The 19196-nt window shown below is 41.1% G+C and overlaps 1 protein-coding gene across 5 annotated transcripts; it reads left to right on the forward strand.

The window, feature by feature from the left end:
• The first annotated feature begins 96 nt into the window (after nt 1–96).
• On the forward strand, nt 97–19149 carry evlb (Enah/Vasp-like b). 5 transcript variants are annotated; one of them, XM_088286122.1, is made up of 14 exons: nt 97–429; nt 2329–2732; nt 11995–12163; nt 12547–12724; nt 13425–13491; nt 14967–15043; nt 15128–15366; nt 16343–16461; nt 16580–16619; nt 16832–16883; nt 17022–17079; nt 17158–17218; nt 17297–17354; nt 17993–19149. In XM_088286122.1, the coding sequence occupies exons 2-14, from the start codon at nt 2638–2640 to the stop codon at nt 18028–18030; spliced, it is 1251 nt and encodes a 416-aa protein (XP_088142248.1). In that variant the 5' UTR covers nt 97–429; nt 2329–2637; the 3' UTR covers nt 18031–19149. The 5 variants fall into 5 exon arrangements, with proteins under 5 accessions (XP_088142248.1, XP_088142251.1, XP_088142247.1 ...); XM_088286125.1 differs by lacking the exon at nt 2329–2732; XM_088286121.1 differs by lacking the exon at nt 97–429 and having other exon boundaries at nt 2222–2732.
• The last annotated feature ends 47 nt before the right edge of the window (nt 19150–19196 follow it).

Consider the following 19196-nt stretch of genomic DNA (forward strand, 5'->3'; position numbering starts at 1 on the left):
GAAAAAAACAACTAACAAACAACACTTACATCATCTAGTCACCATATCAAGAAAAAGCTGTCGCAATACCTATATTGGGCACTGGAGGGCGTTGGACCGCTTCCTGAGCACGGTGGGAAAATGGCATCTCCCGACCGCCGAGCAGTCATTCTCTGCCCGGCTTCTTGGCCATGGGACGGCAGCTTACAGCCGTGAAACAGCACCACCGCGATTATTTATTTACAAACATACATTCGAACAAAAACTGTGGGCATTCGTGCAGTATTTCCTCTATCTTGCCGCCTTCGCTCCCCCTAGTCCACCCCCTCCTTTTCCAGTGAGCTAACATCTGCACATTAAGACGGCGGAAGGAGGGGCTAACAACGCCAGTTTTAACACCGCCAAAGAGCAACTGGATGTTTGACACAGACACGGGAGGGCTAAAATGAGGTAAGAAGACATTATTTCTGTTTTTGTGGATTTGAAAAACTCGGTAAATGGATACTTTTACATTGAATGCTAGCGCAGCTGAGGGCCTTTCACCTGCCACTGAAATAAGGTGCGCTTGTCGTGATTGGCCGGCCGGTCACGTGTTCTGCGACTGCGCGCATACGCGTGTGTTTTAAGCATGCGCACAAACCGCTGGCCGTTTAAATGTTATACACTTCCGGATAATCTAGCCAATCGGGACCACTGTCCATGTTAAATTCCATATTTCGGTCAGAATTATTTTTTTTCCTTGTTATTTCACCTAAAAAAATAACAACAAAAATATTAGATACAGTGCTCGTTTAACAGTAAAATCTGCAGCTTGCATCATTTTTTCATGAAGACTGTGCTGAGCTGACACCTAATACATTGGTAAAGATTTTCAGATTCATTAAAGGATTTGTCCAGCTGTCATTGACGATATCCTTGTTGTCTTGACCGACTTTGTTCTGGTTACTTGTTTAGCGTCCTCATTGTGACCCAAGCCGAGCCAGCTCGTGCTGTCCCATATCGGGATCGATGAGCGAGACCGAATGTCACCCGCACTGCCTGATGCATATTGATGGCATCCATTGTTGACCCATATGAATAATAATAATAGTAGCTCTGTGTCAGTTGAATGCGGGACAAGGGCAAAGAGGTGAGCCACTTGGTTTAGTAACCCTTTCGTAGGCACGTTTTCAGTTTGCAGGTGGACAGTAGTGTGTGGGTGGAAATGGATTTCTGGATTTTCTGTGACCAGAGAATGAAATTATGAGTTGAATTGAATCCGTTCTTTTATGCAGGTGGACCTCCGATGTGTTCGGATTTTAGAAAGAAAAAAAACTGACAAAACCTCACAATTGTGAGCCATAAACCAGAACTAAATCACAGTGTCCACCGCTGCACAAGACAGCAATGTCAGTCAATCAATTAAAGAAGCGGGACGCGGCCTGAGAGCTGTGTACTAGAAAGAGTGGTGTAAATATGGCAGGGATTTATTGCTTCCAAACCATGATTGCAGATGAGATTATGATTATATTTTTTTAAGAGCTGTACATCATTTATAATCTGCATGCATCTGCGAAAGATGAAAGCACGTCAATATTAAAGGATCAAAGGTTGGATGACTGGAAGTCTGATTTGATGAAGAGTGTGACCCAGCAATGTCAGGTGTTTTTTTTTTTTTATATACTCAACCACAGAGAGTACTAGTCATGTGTTTCTTGGCGGGAAGAATAGGCATTGAACTAAATTTACTGTAATATGGGGAAAATGAATGGGCATTTAAATTTTTTTTTAGCTTTAACGCTCTATAAGTACAGAGTATTTTATTAATTATTATAGATTATAATATTCTTTTAACAAATTCAACAACCAGCCTACTATTTTAGGAACTGATTAACTAAAACATTTCAAGCTGCATGCGATTATGTGCTTCCATTCACAGCCACTCACTGCATTGCATCACTGTCTCGTTGACTCTCTCCACCTGCGTCCTATTACTCTGTTAATGAACAACCTGTGAAAGTGTGTGTCTGTGTGTGTGTTTGTCCTGAGATGTGAGCCATCAGATGAATTAAATTCTCTCTCACTCTCTCTTGCTCTGTCTGTCGTTCCACGTGGTTTTACGCTTGCCCAATCCAGCAGATGGTAGGGGGAGGTGGATGAGGGTGCTGGAGGAGGAGAGGGGAAGAGAGGGAGGGATGGGCTGGCAGGACCAGCTCTCGACACAGCTGGGAGGGGAGGACGGGAGGGGAGGGAGGAATGGAGCGCGAGTAGGTAATCCAATGAGACAACGAGAGGAGAGCCAGAGCGAGGGCAACGCCTCAAAGCACCGGGAATCTCTCTCCATCGCACTCTCTCTTTTTTTCTCTTTAGACCAAGCAACCGTGCTCGCTCTCATCCGGATCTTGCCGCTGACTGGAATCCAGCTATTCCTTTCATTTCCTCAGGAGGGAGGCAGTATTGTCGTCTCTGTGGACTGTGGCGTCATCTTTGTTCATTCAAGGAGTTGGGATATAGGTTAGTGGGCCTTTTTTTTTTTAGTGAGAGAGAGGAGGTGATGCCTTCCTAGCATTTCAGGTGCTATGTCGCTTCTCGAACTCTGACGTCTTCTACGGAAGCCCGGACTGACAATAAAAAGGAGACTCTAAAGGGGGGGGATTTGGGGTTTGTTTAATCGCCGACATGGACATCAACCTGCAGTCGCACCGCTTCTACTTCCCGCAGATCTACTGCGCCGAGCCGGGGACGCAACCGCAGCTGAGCGAGTTCAAAGTCAGGTAGGGTTTTGATTTTTTTTAAAGAAAGTAGTGCGGCTCTGTCTCAATGGCTACCGTGGCCTTGCAGGGAGGAGGAGGGGCAGGAGGAGGTGGGGATGCATCCTAGCGTATTTGGCCCCCAGGAGCAGCATTGATGGACAGTCAAGGCTCAACAAGCTGGGCAAGAGCGCAACGGCAGTAATGGTGGCGCTTTGGCGTGCTGACAACGCCGCGGTCGTTTCACAAACGTATAGTAGCTCTCCGGCCGCCTCCCTGAGCGCATCCTTTGTTCTCCATGCTGGCGTTGGTACTCCTGTGTTGCATCCACAGGCGGCCCTCGTGTTTGCCTGAGTCGCCAAAGATCAACCAGTTCACATATGGGTGCTGTCGCTGATAATTGCGGATTTCACTTCATGTGATTTGGTTAATATGTTTCAAAGCTGTAACTTGTTGGCTTGTGGGTGGAAACACGTGTAAAGTGGTCTTTGTGCAGAACTGTGCAAAATGTGTGAGAGTGAAACCCAGTTTATGTAGGGGAATACTTGAAAATATACGACGTGTTTTTTCATGTTTTGCTCTTTAAGCATAATTTTTGCCCTTTAAATTAAGCATAATTAATGAACTCATTTAATCCCAGCCACTTTTGCAAGAAGAAACACCTCAATCACTGCACTTTTTTTCTGGCTTTTGACTGATTTTGCAAGGCCTACGGGATATTGTGTTCTCAAGATTAAAAACATGGAGCTCTGATGCAAAAGACTAAGACGTATAAATCCGTCTTTGGGAGGCAGGGACTATAATTTTGAAAACATATATATATATATATACACGTCTTATGGATTGAATGAGTTAAACATATGACAACACTTTTTTTATCGCATTGCATTGATCACACAAAAAAATGCTTGAATAAAATGGAGACAAAGTAGATAATGTGTGACATCAGTGTGTGAGTCTTGACGTGAGCAGTGGCTGACAGCAGCTCCTGCGTGAGTGTGCTCATTGCGTTTGACTGTTTCTCTGGCGTTTGACAAATGTCTTCAAATTTTCAAGGCAGATTGTGGCTCTTCTTTCTTATAGTAAAGGGCATTAAGTAGCGTGCAGTTGTGCCTTGAGATATAATACAATACAACTTTATTTGTATAGGACCTGCCATCATTCAGTAATTGTGGTAAAAGTAGAAGTAGAATTCGAAAATTCACGTTAAAAGTTATCTGGGGCCATGATGGCAAGTTATGTTGCAAAAAGAGTGTGGGAAAGAAAAACGTAGCTTTGTTTCATCCGTTGCTCATTGTCGCCATCATTATCGCTTTGTTTGAATACGTGAGCTCATGCAAAGAATTTTAATTGAAATACATTTAATCTTTACTAGTACTTGTCATTTAGTCACGGTTTGCTTTCCTTTATTTCTTCAAAGCATATCTCAAAAACTGGTGGGTCTTGTATGTTGCAGTTAGCCGCTTTGTAGTGCGCAACTCTGCCACCTGCAGGCCTGGAGTCAGTCATTGTTGTCCAGTATTTTACTCAGCTTCAGTGTAGTTTTAACTATATAAATAAGCATAATTCTTCTCCTTTTTTAGAGTATTTTGGAATCTAGTAGGAGTCTTCTACTATATATTTTTTCGATCCAAGCAGCAGTTGTCCTGGCTTCACAGATTGTGATATGTTTGACCGCGACTCCTCTAACAGCTCTGATTAGTGCAGCTTTAAGGGACTCAGCTCGGCTAAGAAGCTTTTTCCTTTGGCAGCGGCGCCCTGCTGTTGGAACAGGTTTACATGGCCGTGATGCTTCAATATATCGCGGTCACTATACCAAGCATACCATCCCATCTTCACTGGCTATGTGAAATATTTGCATTAAAAGAAAAGTGAGCGAAATTAATAGTTGGCAAATTAGGTCCATACGGATGAGCTATAAGGAGGGGATGGAGAAATTTTAAGTAGGAGATTTGTTAGGTGAGCCTTTGAAGTGAGAAGGAGCATGATGAGGAAGAGGGAAAGAAGATGGGGGATGGGCAGAGGCTCAAAGCTCAGCATAAGAGAAGCAAATATGAAAGATGACCAATGGACGTGGAAATAGAAAATTTCCAACATTTCTTAAATAAAACGTGCATTTACAGACTTTAAAAAAAAACAAACTTGCATCGTGAGGCTCTGAAAACATCATTGATGATGATGATGATGAGTAAGCTAAATACCAAAGAGCTACTGTTTATGATATTAAACTATTAGCATTAATGGTCTTTACCAAGTGAACTCACATTTTCTACTGTCATCATTCTCATAATTGCACTAACCCCGCAGTCACACCATCTGATAATTAGACACTACAGCTAGTAATTAGCTAATTACTTGAGTCATGTGGTAGGATTGCTAGAAAGTGCCAAGAGATGTGTTGGCACTTCTTAAATGATTTTGCATACTCATGCTAATTTTGAGTGGCGCCAGGCTGCAACGGGACTGTTTTTGTGTTTTTTGGGGGGAGAGTTTTATATGAAGGAATTTTAAAGCAGAAAGCAAGAATGTCTTATTAGAGAACAATCAAGATGTGTCGCCTACGAAGTAGATTTGAATGTCTTGGTGGGATTATTAGCATTGAAATGAGGCGTTTAGCTGTGTTGTTAGCTTTATCAGATGCTCGGGCATTTGTGATGGTTTCAGGGAAAGCAGAGTGATATGGCATTAAAATAGAACCTCAAATATATTTTTTGAATTTTCCAACATGTAGATAAACCACTCTCTTTGCAACATATAACTGGGCATCATGTCTTTGGCAATGTTATACTCGGCTGGTTCTTTGATTGCCTTCCACCTATTGTTTTTCATTATGCCGAAAACACGTAAAAGTATATATATTTGTTAAATTGTTTTTTAAATTTATTTATTAATTAATTAATTAAATTATTATTATTATTATTATTATTATTATTATTATTATTATTATTATTATTATTATTTCCAAAAAGAGTTGCTGTGGCTTATACACGTGTGCACCTTATAGTCTGGAAGATACGGCAATTACGGTGTAAAACTTCAGAATCACGTCTCATGGACATGATGGAGGCTTTCAGTTTTCCCGGATCCCGAAAGGGACAGCAAACATGCGTTATTCACCCCCCCCATGCATCGCACACTGGCAGATTAGTGGCGAAGTCAAACACGCGGCGGAGAAAGCACTGTTGGGAATTTGTCACCATTCTGGGTCAGCGGATGCACGGAAGTGATGGGTCACGGCTGCACGCAACAACATGTCCGCTGCGGACGCACCACGGACAATTACAGCTGTTCCTGTGAGACGTTCAAGTCCCGCTGCAATGCAAGGCACTTTGCCTAATGGCCCCTTAGCAAGTTGACACCTGGGAGATGGATCGCTTGCAAACACAGATGTGCATCTGAGATTAGCAATCGGAGCTCACATATTGATTTTTCATTTATTTTCTTGATTTATCAATGAATTGGATAAAAAAACAAACATTTTTTTAAATCATGATTTTGAAGCCCCTTTTTACATTTGTGGCATTTTTTTTTAACCCTTCAAGTTTGGCAGAGTTGTGAGCAAAACTGTTTTCTTTGGTGTGCCAAATTTAGACATTTATTTTCACTTTACAGGGACTTTAAAATCTTTTTTTTTTTTGCATTGTCATTGTGTACAAACAACAGCAACGTGAAAATGGGGCGATGAAGTCCACCCGCCTATTTTATGGCTTCAAGGGGTAGTAACAGGTCTATTACACAGGTTGTAATATTTTTTTAACATTTTTAACATTTCACTAAATTGTGGAATTTTGTCGTGTTTCTCTTCTGTCTCAATAACTTTGATATTTAGAAGGAATCAAATGGACCCAGCATTTTAAAACCTTCGGCAGTAGTATCAGATGTGTAACAGAGGCTGGTGTGTGCAAAACCGCTAATGTCGAGATAAGGGTGTGAAGTCTAACGCGTGAAACTCATTTCTCTCGCCTTGTTGGTTTGACAGTTATCACAGTCAGACACTGTTGTCAACTAATTGTCACTTTGTGAACGTGCGCACAGACAGGAGGGGAGGGAGGAATGTCGCAAGTCTGGCTTTTGCCGCGTTTTTTGTCTAAAGGTGCTGTCGGATAAATTCAGGACCTTTTGTTACGGCCATTTCACGGTATCTCTTCATGAGAAGGGCTTCGGAGTCTGTTGAAGGGGAGCGGGGGGGGGGGCGTATTTTCCCTGCACGTGTTCCCATAAAGCATTAAAGAGTTTCCTGGTTGCTGATGCTGACAGATGTACAGCAGCAATCACAGCAGGGGGGAGGTAGGAACGAAGGAGCTGGATGTGAAAGTTTAATGAGACGCTTTTATGGAGGCATTATCAAGCACGGTGTCGAAATGCAGAAGAGTTTAAAGTGGTCATGACGGGAAATGTTCTCGAGGGTGAATTGTCAAAAAACCCCTCAAGGTGACTTGAAGGTCATGTCAGCAAAAATAGTGAAACGTCGTTAAGCTCCTAATGGCGACGCTGGCGAGACAGACTCCACTCCGGTGGATTTATCATCGAGATGGAAAATAACAGAAGCCTGATGTGAACTGATTATCTGTAACGGGAGATGCGTAACTCCAGATTATTTTATTGATGTCGACTAGTCACTGATGATGTCTTTGAATTTTTTTTTATTATTATTATTTTCTTATTACTATGAGCAAACTTAAATATTCCCGGCCGAAGGTTAACATTTCTGTATTTGTTCCGTATTTCATACAGCAAGCGCCCCAGCCGCGTCCTCGCGGGACATTTGAGTGCGTTCATTACGCCCGGATCAGACAGGATGTGGCGTATTATTGCTTCATTAATGAGTAGACTGCCACATTTTTTTTTCTACACTAATACATTTATTTATTTATATCTCACCACTGCTCATTCATCTTTTCGTCTCCGCCAGGCAGCCATATTTTCTAGGCCAGCGCCAATATTCTATGGCTGTTGTCATGCCAACAGATTAGCCTTCTCGTGCGTGCTTGCAACAGTCTAATCAGTGAGTGTGTATGTTTTGCCGATGTGTGTGTGTGTGTGCATGTGTGTGTGTTTAATTCGGGGGGCTCCCTTCAAATGTCAAGCAGCAAGTGTAGTGTTTGAAAATATGAGCATGACAGGGTTTCTTTTTCCATAATTGAAGCCATCAGCGCTGGACCCGCGAGCAAATTCCATGGCCTTAAAAAAGGATTACGTGAATTAGCATTAAAACTGTTGTCAGTGCTCCAAGCGGACAAATGAGCTTTATGCTGACTTATCCCCTCCCGCTCCCCCCAAAAAAATCTCCTGCCAGCTGATTTCTTTTTTTTTTTCCACAGTGGGAAACATTAACAGGATCTGGCTTCTGTTTCCGAGATAGAGAACTTAAACATATTCATGGACAATGCTACCGTGTCTGTTTAGCACGTTTAAATCGCCCGTAGCGTTTAATGTTTGATTAAATTTGCGTTATACTATTTGCTTTTGTGTAAGCGCTAAAGGTGGAACTCTAACTCAAAAACACGTTGTATGGAGTACATTAAGCCCCACCCTTCAAAAGGTTTATGGGTTAAATGAACCACGAACTATGACCCACCCCCCTAAACATTTTAAAATAATTTCAAACACCTCAGAACGTTCCCCTGAAAATATATGGCTTCCAGATTTGAGTTAGAAAAAAAATACTTGCACATGCGGGAAAGGTGCTCAGGGACTTCCGCTATCAACCCAGGCTAAACTTCTGTTCTGTTCCACTTATACATACTGCTCTGAAAGTGCGCCCCAGATAATTTCCGGGTTGACCTAGCCTCATAAAGTCCAGTTTTCCTTGAAAAGTGTACCTTGGAAGTCCATTTTTAATTATGTCCTCCGCCGTAAATCAATCTTTGATGCACATTTTAAACTCAACCAGAGGCCAAACGTAGCTGGACCAATTAGAGGACGGAAAAACTCACTTGTTACTCACAGCCTTTGCAAAGGCGCAGCATGGTGAATCTAAAATCTGATTGGTTCAAAGAAAAAACAGCGACCGTATTTCAATGTTGCATGCGCCCGTTTGTACTCGCTTTCAAGCACAATCAATGCTAAATTATCACAGAATTAGCCAGAATGAATGGCCCAAGACATGTTTGAGGACGTACTGTACGTGACAAGTGATGGGTTTGTGATGACATAAATATGTAAGGGGCTTATGATTGGCATCATGGAGATGACACCAGCTGCGGTAAAATGAGTGTGGCACTTCTTGGCGTCGACAAGCAAATCTTTATTTTCAACGAATGATGCCAAGATTGGCAGTCTCCTGGTAGGGAAATCTTCATTTTTGTCTAAATGGCATATGCTAGCTTTTTGCGCTTGAATGTGTTACTTCCTTGACACCAATTAAGTTCATATTGTTTGGCTATATTTGTCTGTGATGGGCTGGCGACCAATCGCTGGTGTGAGGTGTTAACATGGCACCGCAGCAGAGTGTCACCTCCGTCGCTCCTCGTTCCTCAGTGGCGCCTTTTGAGCCGCAGTTTATTTTCTATTAGAGCAAATGTAGCTCTGGCCTGGCGTGTTTATACATGTTTAAGCCCTCAGCTGTTCTGTCCTCCTCTGCTTCATGCAGATTTTATCGTGTCGTGCAGAGGATTCATTCACACTCACACAGAGTATAGTGTATACATGGAAGATTTTGTTAAGGCCAAAAACACAAAAACAGTTTGTTGAGTGGTTTTGGGGGATTTGGACGTTACCGAAGAGCAGCTGCCGAGTGCCACAAAGAGAGCTTCTGTTAGCTCGTCCTTTAGCGACGCTGGGATAGTGTGTGAGAATCACTAACTGTAGCGCACATAGAAAAGAAAAAACACGCGCGCACAAATTGATTACTGTTTAGAGATCTCAATGGATTCTGTGGTTCCACTTTGTGGATAATGTCAAACCAAAAAAGAAAATCTGCGGCGCAACTGGAATAAAAGTCAATTTTGAAAAAAAAAGCATTGGCAAATGTCGACGTCAATGATGCATGTAATTATTGAAATGATGAGTTTTAAATGATGTGAGATGTTTTCATATGATGAACAGTATATTTATGTGCAATAAATTAATTAATCAAAGCTTGCAGCTTAAAGGGGGCTAAATTCAGTATATTACTTTTTAGTCTGACCTTTTCCTTTTTCCTAATATTCCAAATAAGGCAAGGCAAGCAAAAATATAGGCAAAAAAAGTTTTATTTCATGCCCAATGTAACTCATAATTACATAATTCAAAGTACAACATTTAAAAGCATTTACCAACAAAGAACTAAAGGCATCTAAAAACTAAATAAATAAATTAATGGAAGCTTTTTAAAGCGCCGTACAGTGCTAAATTTATTTTAAAATTGCTTTAAAAGTCATCACTCAAAAAAAAATGTTTTTGAACATGGATTCAAAATCGTTTACACTTGGCATTGACCTCATTTCTGTATAAAGTTGTACATTCATAAAAGTGTTCAAACAAAAAGTAAACGTTTAAGAGTCATCTCTTAATGTCACAAGAATAAAATAGAAATTATCACCAGCTCATCTCAGACGCATCTTTGTTTTGATATTACATCGCACATCATTTTGCATTCGAGGTCATAACACACACGCACACACTGCAGCTGATGCAGCCATGTGTTTAATTTATTTTCTTTAACTTGTCGACTCAGTTCAACTTTACGCTCGCGTTCTCGGTAACTGGCAGAAAATGGCGTCGGAGAATCCCAGCGGCATTGAAAGCAGCATGAATAAATGAGGCGCTTGTGCAAAAAGAGAAGCAACGAAGGCGGGTAGGAGGGGCGGAAGCGGAAACACACACACGCCACACACATACGCAAGCAGAGTAACGTGCAGCTTGGATCAAATATGAATAGTTTCTCCACGAGACATGAATAAGTCACACACACACACACACACACACACACGCGCGCGCGCACTTTAAATGTCACCCGGGCTGCTGCAGTGAATTCAGACAGAAACCTCAGCGAGGCGCTTATGCGGGAAGACGCAAGGAGTTATTAATAACGAGACTTGTATGAACACATTTCATTCGTTTGGCCCCCGATTATCTGACTGACAAAAATCTAACCTCAGAACATTTGGGATGACAACAAACATTGTTTAATCAATGCAGTAATCACTCCATTACATTCTGCTGATGTTCTTAATGAGACAATATGTGCGTGTGTGTGTGCACGCGTGTCCGCGTGTGTGTGGCCTCCAGTGTTGTGTCTGGCTTCTTTGTCCATCTGACTGCATTTATCTCTGCCCACTGTTGCACCCTTTGCCGTCCCACTTTCCCCTACTGTTTGATTACAGTACACTTACACACACGCTTGTTCCATGTGTTCCGCTGACAAAAGACCCACGTGCAAAAAGGGAAAAAGGTGCTAATTAAATGGAATTACGTAGAAGGCGGGGAATGAAAACAGACGAGGAGCCGAGAAAACAGTTTTGACTTGCAAATGAGATGAACGAGACGAGAAAAGAAGAGAAGATGTCCCATCTGTGTCTTTGCTTGCCTCTTTGCCGAGCTAAAATTAGACCATCGACCCTGGAGGCAAAGACAAAAAAGCTGCGTCAGAAAAGAGAAGATGGGAAGGTAGTTTGAAAAGTGAGACAGTGAAAGCACAGTAGAAGAAAATTGTATTATGCACAGCACATCTGCCTCACAGCTCTGAGGCCGGCGGGTTCGAATTTAGATGCCGGCTTTCCTGTGTGAGGTTCTCCTCGCTCTCCTGTTTCCTCCTTCATTCAAAAATTGATTAATGCTAACCCATAATGAAACACGACATTCACCTAATGGCAATGTCGCAATAGGCATATATTCTTTATCATCTGCAAAAATGACTACTAATAGTGAAGAAACCTCAGTTTTGTGTCTGCATAGCGCTCCAGAAAGAGTAGCACAATGAATTGAATGGAAGCATTAAATCATGATACAAAAACGTTTTTAATTATGTTCCATTATTAGCCTTAAAAATGCAGATTTTATTTTTTTTAATACTCCACCTCATGTGCTTGATGGCTCGTTTTGTACGGTAGCCAAGAGATAATTATCGTAGGGGAGCAAAAACACTGGAAGCTGGGCGTAGACGCCGACCACCCACTGCCTCTAAAAGTTGCTAATGGGCATTGTTTTTCTGCTTGTTAAATGAAAGTTGCATACTGTGCAGACTGCGAACCGGTTGTGGTTAATTAGGGGCTTCTTTTCAGGTATAAGAAGGAAAGTCCAGGGTTGCAAATGTCTTCATCTTCTATGCATCCTCATTGTTTTGTTGTTTTGCCCCCAACACCAGCGAGCAGAGCATCTGCCAGGCGAGGGCCTCAGTGATGGTCTACGACGACACCAGCAAGAAGTGGGTGCCCATCAAGCCCGGCCAGCAGGGCTTTAGCCGCATCAACATCTACCACAACACCCCCAGCAACACCTTCAGGGTGGTGGGGGTCAAGCTGCAGGACCAGCAGGTGTGTCAGGGCGTCATCCGTCCGTCTGTTGACGCACACACAATTAATTGTCTAGGCATTCACAGACACACATATTGGATTATGAACATACACACATAATGTCATCAAATACTTTTGGTGCATTACCGTCAGTGGCCGCAAGATGGCGTTAATGGACCAAAGGAAAGTCGAAGAAATGGAAGCAGAATAAAAAGGAAAATAAACAAAAAGGGAGAAAAATACCAGAAAATGCAATGGAAACTCCAGATCGAATTAAAGTCTCAAAAATACAATCTATACATTCCATTGTCTATTACCTCCCATTCACTTGCACACACACGCACACACTCACACACAGTCACTCAAATGCATGATGTCTGACATGTCTCCTGCTATGTGCTTAGGTGGTCATCAACTACTCCATCGTGAAGGGGCTGAAGTACAACCAGGCCACGCCAACCTTCCACCAGTGGAGAGATGCCCGGCAGGTGTACGGCCTCAACTTTGCCAGCAAGGAGGAGGCCACCACCTTCTCTAACGCAATGCTCTTTGCCCTCAGCGTGCTCAGTGCCCAAGACGGAGGTGGGTTACCATCCACGGTGAAAATGGTAAAACGGTTTGATGCTCACTGAACTGATGTCTTGTGAGGGCAAATCTCCTCCGCCTTTTGGGGCAGTAAACTGTCTGCCTCTAATGCAAAGGAACCACCACCTCTCTTAGAGGGTCAATTGTGATGGAAACAAGACTCCCCGGTGCTCGCTGCACTTCTGCCGCCTTGGAGGTTTGCGTTACATGACAGATGATCTGTGGATAGTTGTTGAGTGGGGGCGGGGCTAAAGTGAGGTAGTTGAGCAGGTCAGCTGAGGCGATAATGGAGGAGGACGTAGAAGGGCATGCCAAGGCGAGCAATGGTAGGCAGCGGCGAGTGGCTGTGTCAGTGCTTGTGTGTCTGCTACAGTCGCTTCCTCTTCTTCGGCATGTCATGTAGGTGCGCTGTTGGACAGTATCTCATTTTGCGTCTCTGTGTGATGTTGTTTGATGTATCGGCGTTGGCATTTATGTTAATTTCAATCTGCATTAGTCAAATGTATTGAAACTATATTGCCCCGATTTCATAATGTGTGATTAATCAAATAAAGCTTCCTAAGAGAGGAAGTAAGAGTTAATTTTGTGTTTCAACGTGATTAATTGCCCTTGGTCGTATGCTTAATTGACTTCATATTTCTTGTTCTAGATGTTTCTGTTCCATTTCTTCTTATCTGTTTTTTCTTTCACTGCGCAGGTCCAGCTGTGCAACGCCAAGTCCAAAATGGACCAAGCTCAGAAGAAATGGAAGCCCAGAGAGCAAGGTGGGTACTTTTTTTGTCGCATATACTCTTCCGTGACCAATTAATCGGCTGATATTAGCTCTTTTAAAATCGGACTGTTTTTTTTAAATTTATTTTTTATATATTTTTTGTTGCAGATTTATGACTTTTTTTGTACATATAAATACATTCCCCTTCCCCCAAAAATCTGCCAAAAAAAAAAAATAATTTCAATGGGGCCATTTTTTTTATGTACTTGTAAATTGAGTTACTCGATTGGTCATTGAACAAATGAAACTCAAGCAACCTCTCTATTTTTGTTTTTCTGTGCATCCAAAATGAATATCGCTGAAAGGAAAATAAAAGCCCCTAAATCCGCTTTGCTGCTCTAAATGATGACGTAACTCTTTTCCAAAAAAGGGCCCGCCCTCTGAAATTACTGCAGACCTTTGACCATAAAATCTCCTCGCCCACCCAAATAAATCATTTCATGTCCATATACCATTATTATTTTTTCATCACTCATTTTTCAAGTCCTGTGCTAGAAAAAAAATTAGTCTGAAAATTAATCTTAAGACCCTGCTGCTTGTCATGTCTTTGCTCATAATCATCCTAAAATGCATACAATTTATGTCCACGTTATCTTAAAAGAATAAAATCAGAAAATATTATGAACAAACTTAATTTTTTGTTGTTGTAATATTCAAGCGCAGTGTTTACTTTTTTAGTACATTTTAAAACGACCAAAGAAGCATTTTAGTGAATTATCTCCAAAAGCAGCAGGCGAACTCCGAGTGAACCCAAAGACGAGCGGCAGTGGTAAGGATTAGTCTGCTGTGTGTGCGCGCGCTTGTGTACGAGTGTGTTTGTGTAGCGGAGACTATGTGTCTGACTTCATGTCACACACATGAACTTCACGCTCTCTGATGTGCACACACCTACGCTACGTTACAAATGCTATGCACTATACTTCCTCGTTAAATTTTCACAATTAAAGTTACACGTGCCCCAATATTTTTGTACGGAGTGGTTTAAATAGAACTTAGCATGACAACATTTTATTGTGGAGTTCCTCAAGGATATATTGCAGTTCCATTTGTTTTCTATGAAGTTTGAACCCCGCGTCCAGAACATAAGCAATTTTCTTCAGTTGCACTTCTTGTGAGGTATATTGTGTCCCAATAATTTTTTTTCCAGATATCTGGTATGATAATGGTCCAAAGAAACAATCACTCAGACACATTTTGGAGTTGAGTATCTCAGGGCGATGGTTGAGGTCCATTTATTTTCTATAAAGGCTGAACCCAGTGAACAATTCTCTTCCATTTTCACTTCCCGTATTAGTCCCAATCATTTTGTACACAGTACAAGTAAGGATTTTTGCATGCAAGACGTTCCATACATTTTAGACTGAAATTCCTCAGGGAAATGTTTGTCCAATCGTTTTGTGAGGAACAACTTCATGTTTTCTATTGTTTGTATCTTCACTGTATGAAGAGGATTGTGTGTACTTGTAGGCAGATGATGGAGCAGCAGCAACAGCAACAGCAAATGCAGGCCCACATGGAGCGGGAACGACGTTCCTCTAACTCAGGTAGTAACGTCACACGCTGATGATGTCATTTTCGACGACAATGGCATCTCAAGAACTCCCTCGTGATCTTCCTCCTCCATCCAGGTTCTCCTTTCCAAGGCCACCCCGCTGTGCTCTCGGTGGCGCCCCCTGTCGTACCTCCTCCTGCGTGCATGGCAGCGGGACCTCCGCCTCCTCCACCACCCCCCGGCCCGCCGCCACCCTCAGCAGGGGCCCCGCCGCCGCCACTGCCTCCCCCGCTAACCGGCCACGGGGAGGAGCCGCCAGCCCAGACGGGGCTCGCCGCCATGATCGCCGGCGCCAAGCTGCGACGCGTGCAAAGAGTGAGGCCTGCCTATCTTAATCATGAGATTATACTTTATTTATACACATTATTGATATGAGAGGCAATCAGATGGTTGGAGCGAAGTATGACGAGTAGGCTACCTAAAAAGTAGGCAACATAAAAAAAAAAAAAAAAATACATTTATTCTTACATTTTTATTACATCATGTGTTATTTATCATAGATAAAAGAAACATTAGTAAAAACTATTTTATGTAATTTACTGTACATTTAAGGCTCGTTATTTTAAATAGTTAATATTTTTATTGCAATTAAAGTAAAGTAACATTCTCTGTGATGATGAATCATTAATTCATTAAATGTTCAAAAATTTGTAAAATAAACTATTTTACATTTTATTATTAAAATATATATTTGTACAAATACATTTACATTTTTATTCTGTTTATTGTTTAAAGTATTTTTTACATATAAAACAACTTATTATTATTTTTTTAATTGTAAATAAAAAAAGTTTACATTTATACAGTCAAAATATTTTCTTTTTTGTATGAATTTATTGATTGATTATAACTTCATAATTATAATTTATTATTAAATAAAGAGGCAGTAAAAAAAGTCTACACACCACACTCCAAATGCCATTTTTTGTGCTATTGAAAATGGGACAAGGATAACTCATATAAAAACTTTTTCCAGCATTCACTTGACCTGTAATACGTACAACAATTCCGTTAAAAAGATAGCATTAATCTTTACAAGAGAAAGTTAATGGAAAATATATATATATTTTTAAAAAGTATGATTGGAGTGTGTAATTCTGGACACAACCACATCCCCAATTTTAAGGCAGTGTACGGCTTTTCAAATGATTTATCTTGGTCTTATTGTTTTATATCACAAACACCTGGTATTTGGACAAGGGTGTGTAGACTTTGTGTCCATTGTATGACTTTTTAAGTTAATGCGTTACCCCATCCGTCCATTTTAACAATCACGCTGTATACTCACCAGCCGGAGGAGAGTTTGTCCAGCTCGTCTAGTTCGTCCAGCGGCAAAAACAACGAAGTCAATCGGACGAGCGGTGGCAACGGAGGACTGATGGAGGAGATGAACGCTCTTTTGGCCCGAAGGTCAGGCAGAATACGTTGCCTTCAGCAAAATCATATCTATATTTTCATTTTATCAACATACTTTTTAATGTGTTTTTTTTTTCCAATTTTCTGACATGGGGCCTTCTCTTGCTCCCAGAAGAAAAGCAGCATCAGAGAAGCCAGACGACAACCAAAGTGTGAGTGTCATCCCCCAATAATTTACTCTATTTTTTTTTAAAGTTTATTATACTTGCTTTGTTACAGCTGCAGCTGTTGTGAAATGCGGTATATAAAGATGTATTATATTGTAATAACAATGATCTCATATTATACAATAATCACTGGTGTTAAATGGGATAACACAATGAATACATTTAAAAAAAACAAACAAACTGATGTCTTCTTTCAGGACGACCCAAATTGTCCTTCCCCCAGCGTCAGGGGGGGTCAGAACGCCACAGGTGAGCTAGCATTAGCATTGGCATCCCGTGACTAGCTCGGCGCATGATTGCATTTTATTTAATTATTTAGGAGATGTCAGATGCTTTTTGCTGTTGTTTTCATGCTAACATGACTATAAGTGCATCTTTTTCCTAAAGATGGAGCCAAAAAGCCATGGGACAGGGCCAACTCTGCAGACAGGGCCATGGCTTCAAGGTGTGTTGTGTGTTTTATTGTGAGAACAGAATCACGTAGAAAATATATTAAATGTTTGCTTTCATGATGACCGCGTAGGGTACGGCTGGCGGGGAGTGGCACAGACACAGACTCGATAGACATGGATAGAATGAAACAGGTATGTTGTCCCTTTACAACTAAGGATTCAAATCAAATTATTTTATTTGTTTTCCTAAAGACTGATGTATTTCTTTAGGAAATCTTGGAAGAAATGTTCCGAGAGTTGCACAAAGTGAAGGAAGAAATTATTGACGGTGAGAGCTTCCGCCGTTGTAAACCATTCAATAATTCATCAGTTTTGATTGTGCATAAGTCATTGTGCATGTCAATTTTATTACATCCAGCCATCCATTATCTTTACCGCTTCTCCTCACGAGGGTTGCGTGGATCGAGGGGGTTGGGGGGTGGAGCCTATAGAGTCGACTTCGGGCAGTAGGTGGCGTACACCCTGAACTGGTTGCCAATCAATCGCAGGGCATATTCTTTTACCATTATGAAATTTAAAACTTAGATGCACCATAAAATGTTGTATAATTTCAATATTAAAGTTATTAGATTATGAAAATTGTTCGATTTGAAAAGATTCTCTCATCTTTTCTTTATGCGCGTCAGTTGAAATAAATTTGCAATTTACACCTCTGACCACCAGGTGGCACTGTCTGCAAAGCTCAATAAACGAGAAGATCCATCATCCATCCACTTTATCTCCGAACAATTTAGTGTCTTCAGTCAACGTCAGAACTTTGGAACGACTTTGCCATCTTCTTCAAACAACTTTGCAATACATTCAAATGGCTCAGTCAAAAAATGTTTTATCCCACATTGACAGTTCCACGCTTCGGTGAATATAATGGCATAATATTTCTTTCACTTTTTTTTTAATCCCCCACAGTTATTAGACATGAACTCAGTCGAGTGAGCACGACATAATCTCACCTGTCCGTGGAGTCGGAGTCGGGGCCCAAACTGTGCCGTCAGCTGCGATGCCAAGGAGCTGCCGTAGCCGCCATGTTTTTGTGGTGTGCATTGACTTGAGGGGAGACACCGTGTGTATGTGTGTGCGTGCGTGTCTGCGTGTGTGTGTGAGTGTAAAAAGATATAATTTCTTTACATTTGTCTCTTTGTTTGCCCCTCTGGCTTTGGCCTAAAAAAAAATGAAAAAAAATCTATATATTCAAATAGTTTTATGGTGTTCGGGAGTTGATTTAACACTTTTTAAAAAGAAAGAAAAATCATCATTACCCTTAGTATCATATTATTCATTATTGACACATTATTAGAAGGTTTTGGTCAGTAGAAATGTGGGTCAACTAAATCAGTATACGTAAATATCATAAATGATAATCCCTCCGTTAATTTTTGATAGCACTTATCCTCAGTAGGGACTGGAGCTATATCTTATTCCAGTTTACTTTGGGCCAGAGGCAGCTGGACTGGTTGCCGGTTAAACACTTGTGGACAGTTTAGTCTGAAATGAAGTTTCAAACATGTTTTGGAATGTGGGAAGAAATCATAGTACCATGACAGCATCTCACAGGGAAGCCAATAGCCGAGATTTGAATCCAGAACCTAAGAATTGCGAGGCAGAAATGCTATCCACAAGATCACTGTGCTTCCCATAAGGAAAGTCATTTATTTAAGTACTTATGTGGTCCCCAGGAGTAGATTTTTACTGTCATGTTTCTTATTAGAGACTTTTAGTCTCTAATAAGAATATGATAGTAGAGATATTGCACGTTTTTATTACTTTGCTTTTTTTATTCATATAGTTTTTTTTTATGATTTTGTTAACGTTTTATTTGGGGTGAGGGGTAAAACGGCAAACTGCTGCTTTTGAACGACCACTGCAAAACCTTTTAAAAATACAAAAACACACCACAATATTTGTGATCATGTTGTTAATAAAAACAAATTATTGACTGCAAAGTATTGTTCATTCTGTTATCTTTATGATGACAAAATGCTTCCTTGTTGAAAAAGAGAAGAAAAAAAAGAAATGCACTGTGTTTTGAAATAAATTCAATAAAACTGAACAACGTCTTGGATGAATCAGGCTGACTCTTCCTTTATATGTGTGCCTTTTATTCATATATATA

The sequence above is a fragment of the Idiotropiscis lumnitzeri genome, chromosome 21, assembly GCF_059441095.1.
Source record: "Idiotropiscis lumnitzeri isolate Australia: NSW breed Sydney's pygmy pipehorse chromosome 21, RoL_Ilum_1.0, whole genome shotgun sequence".
NCBI lineage: Eukaryota > Metazoa > Chordata > Actinopteri > Syngnathiformes > Syngnathidae > Idiotropiscis > Idiotropiscis lumnitzeri.

Coding starts and splice junctions, on each gene's coding strand:
- evlb (XM_088286122.1), top strand. CDS start 2,638: ATGGACATCAACCTGCAGTCGCACCGCTTCTACTTCCCGCAGATCTAC. Junction 2,733..11,994: donor CTGAGCGAGTTCAAAGTCAG/GTAGGGTTTTGA, acceptor CCCCAACACCAG/CGAGCAGAGCATCTGCCAGG. Junction 17,355..17,992: donor GAAGGAAGAAATTATTGACG/GTGAGAGCTTCC, acceptor AATCCCCCACAG/TTATTAGACATGAACTCAGT.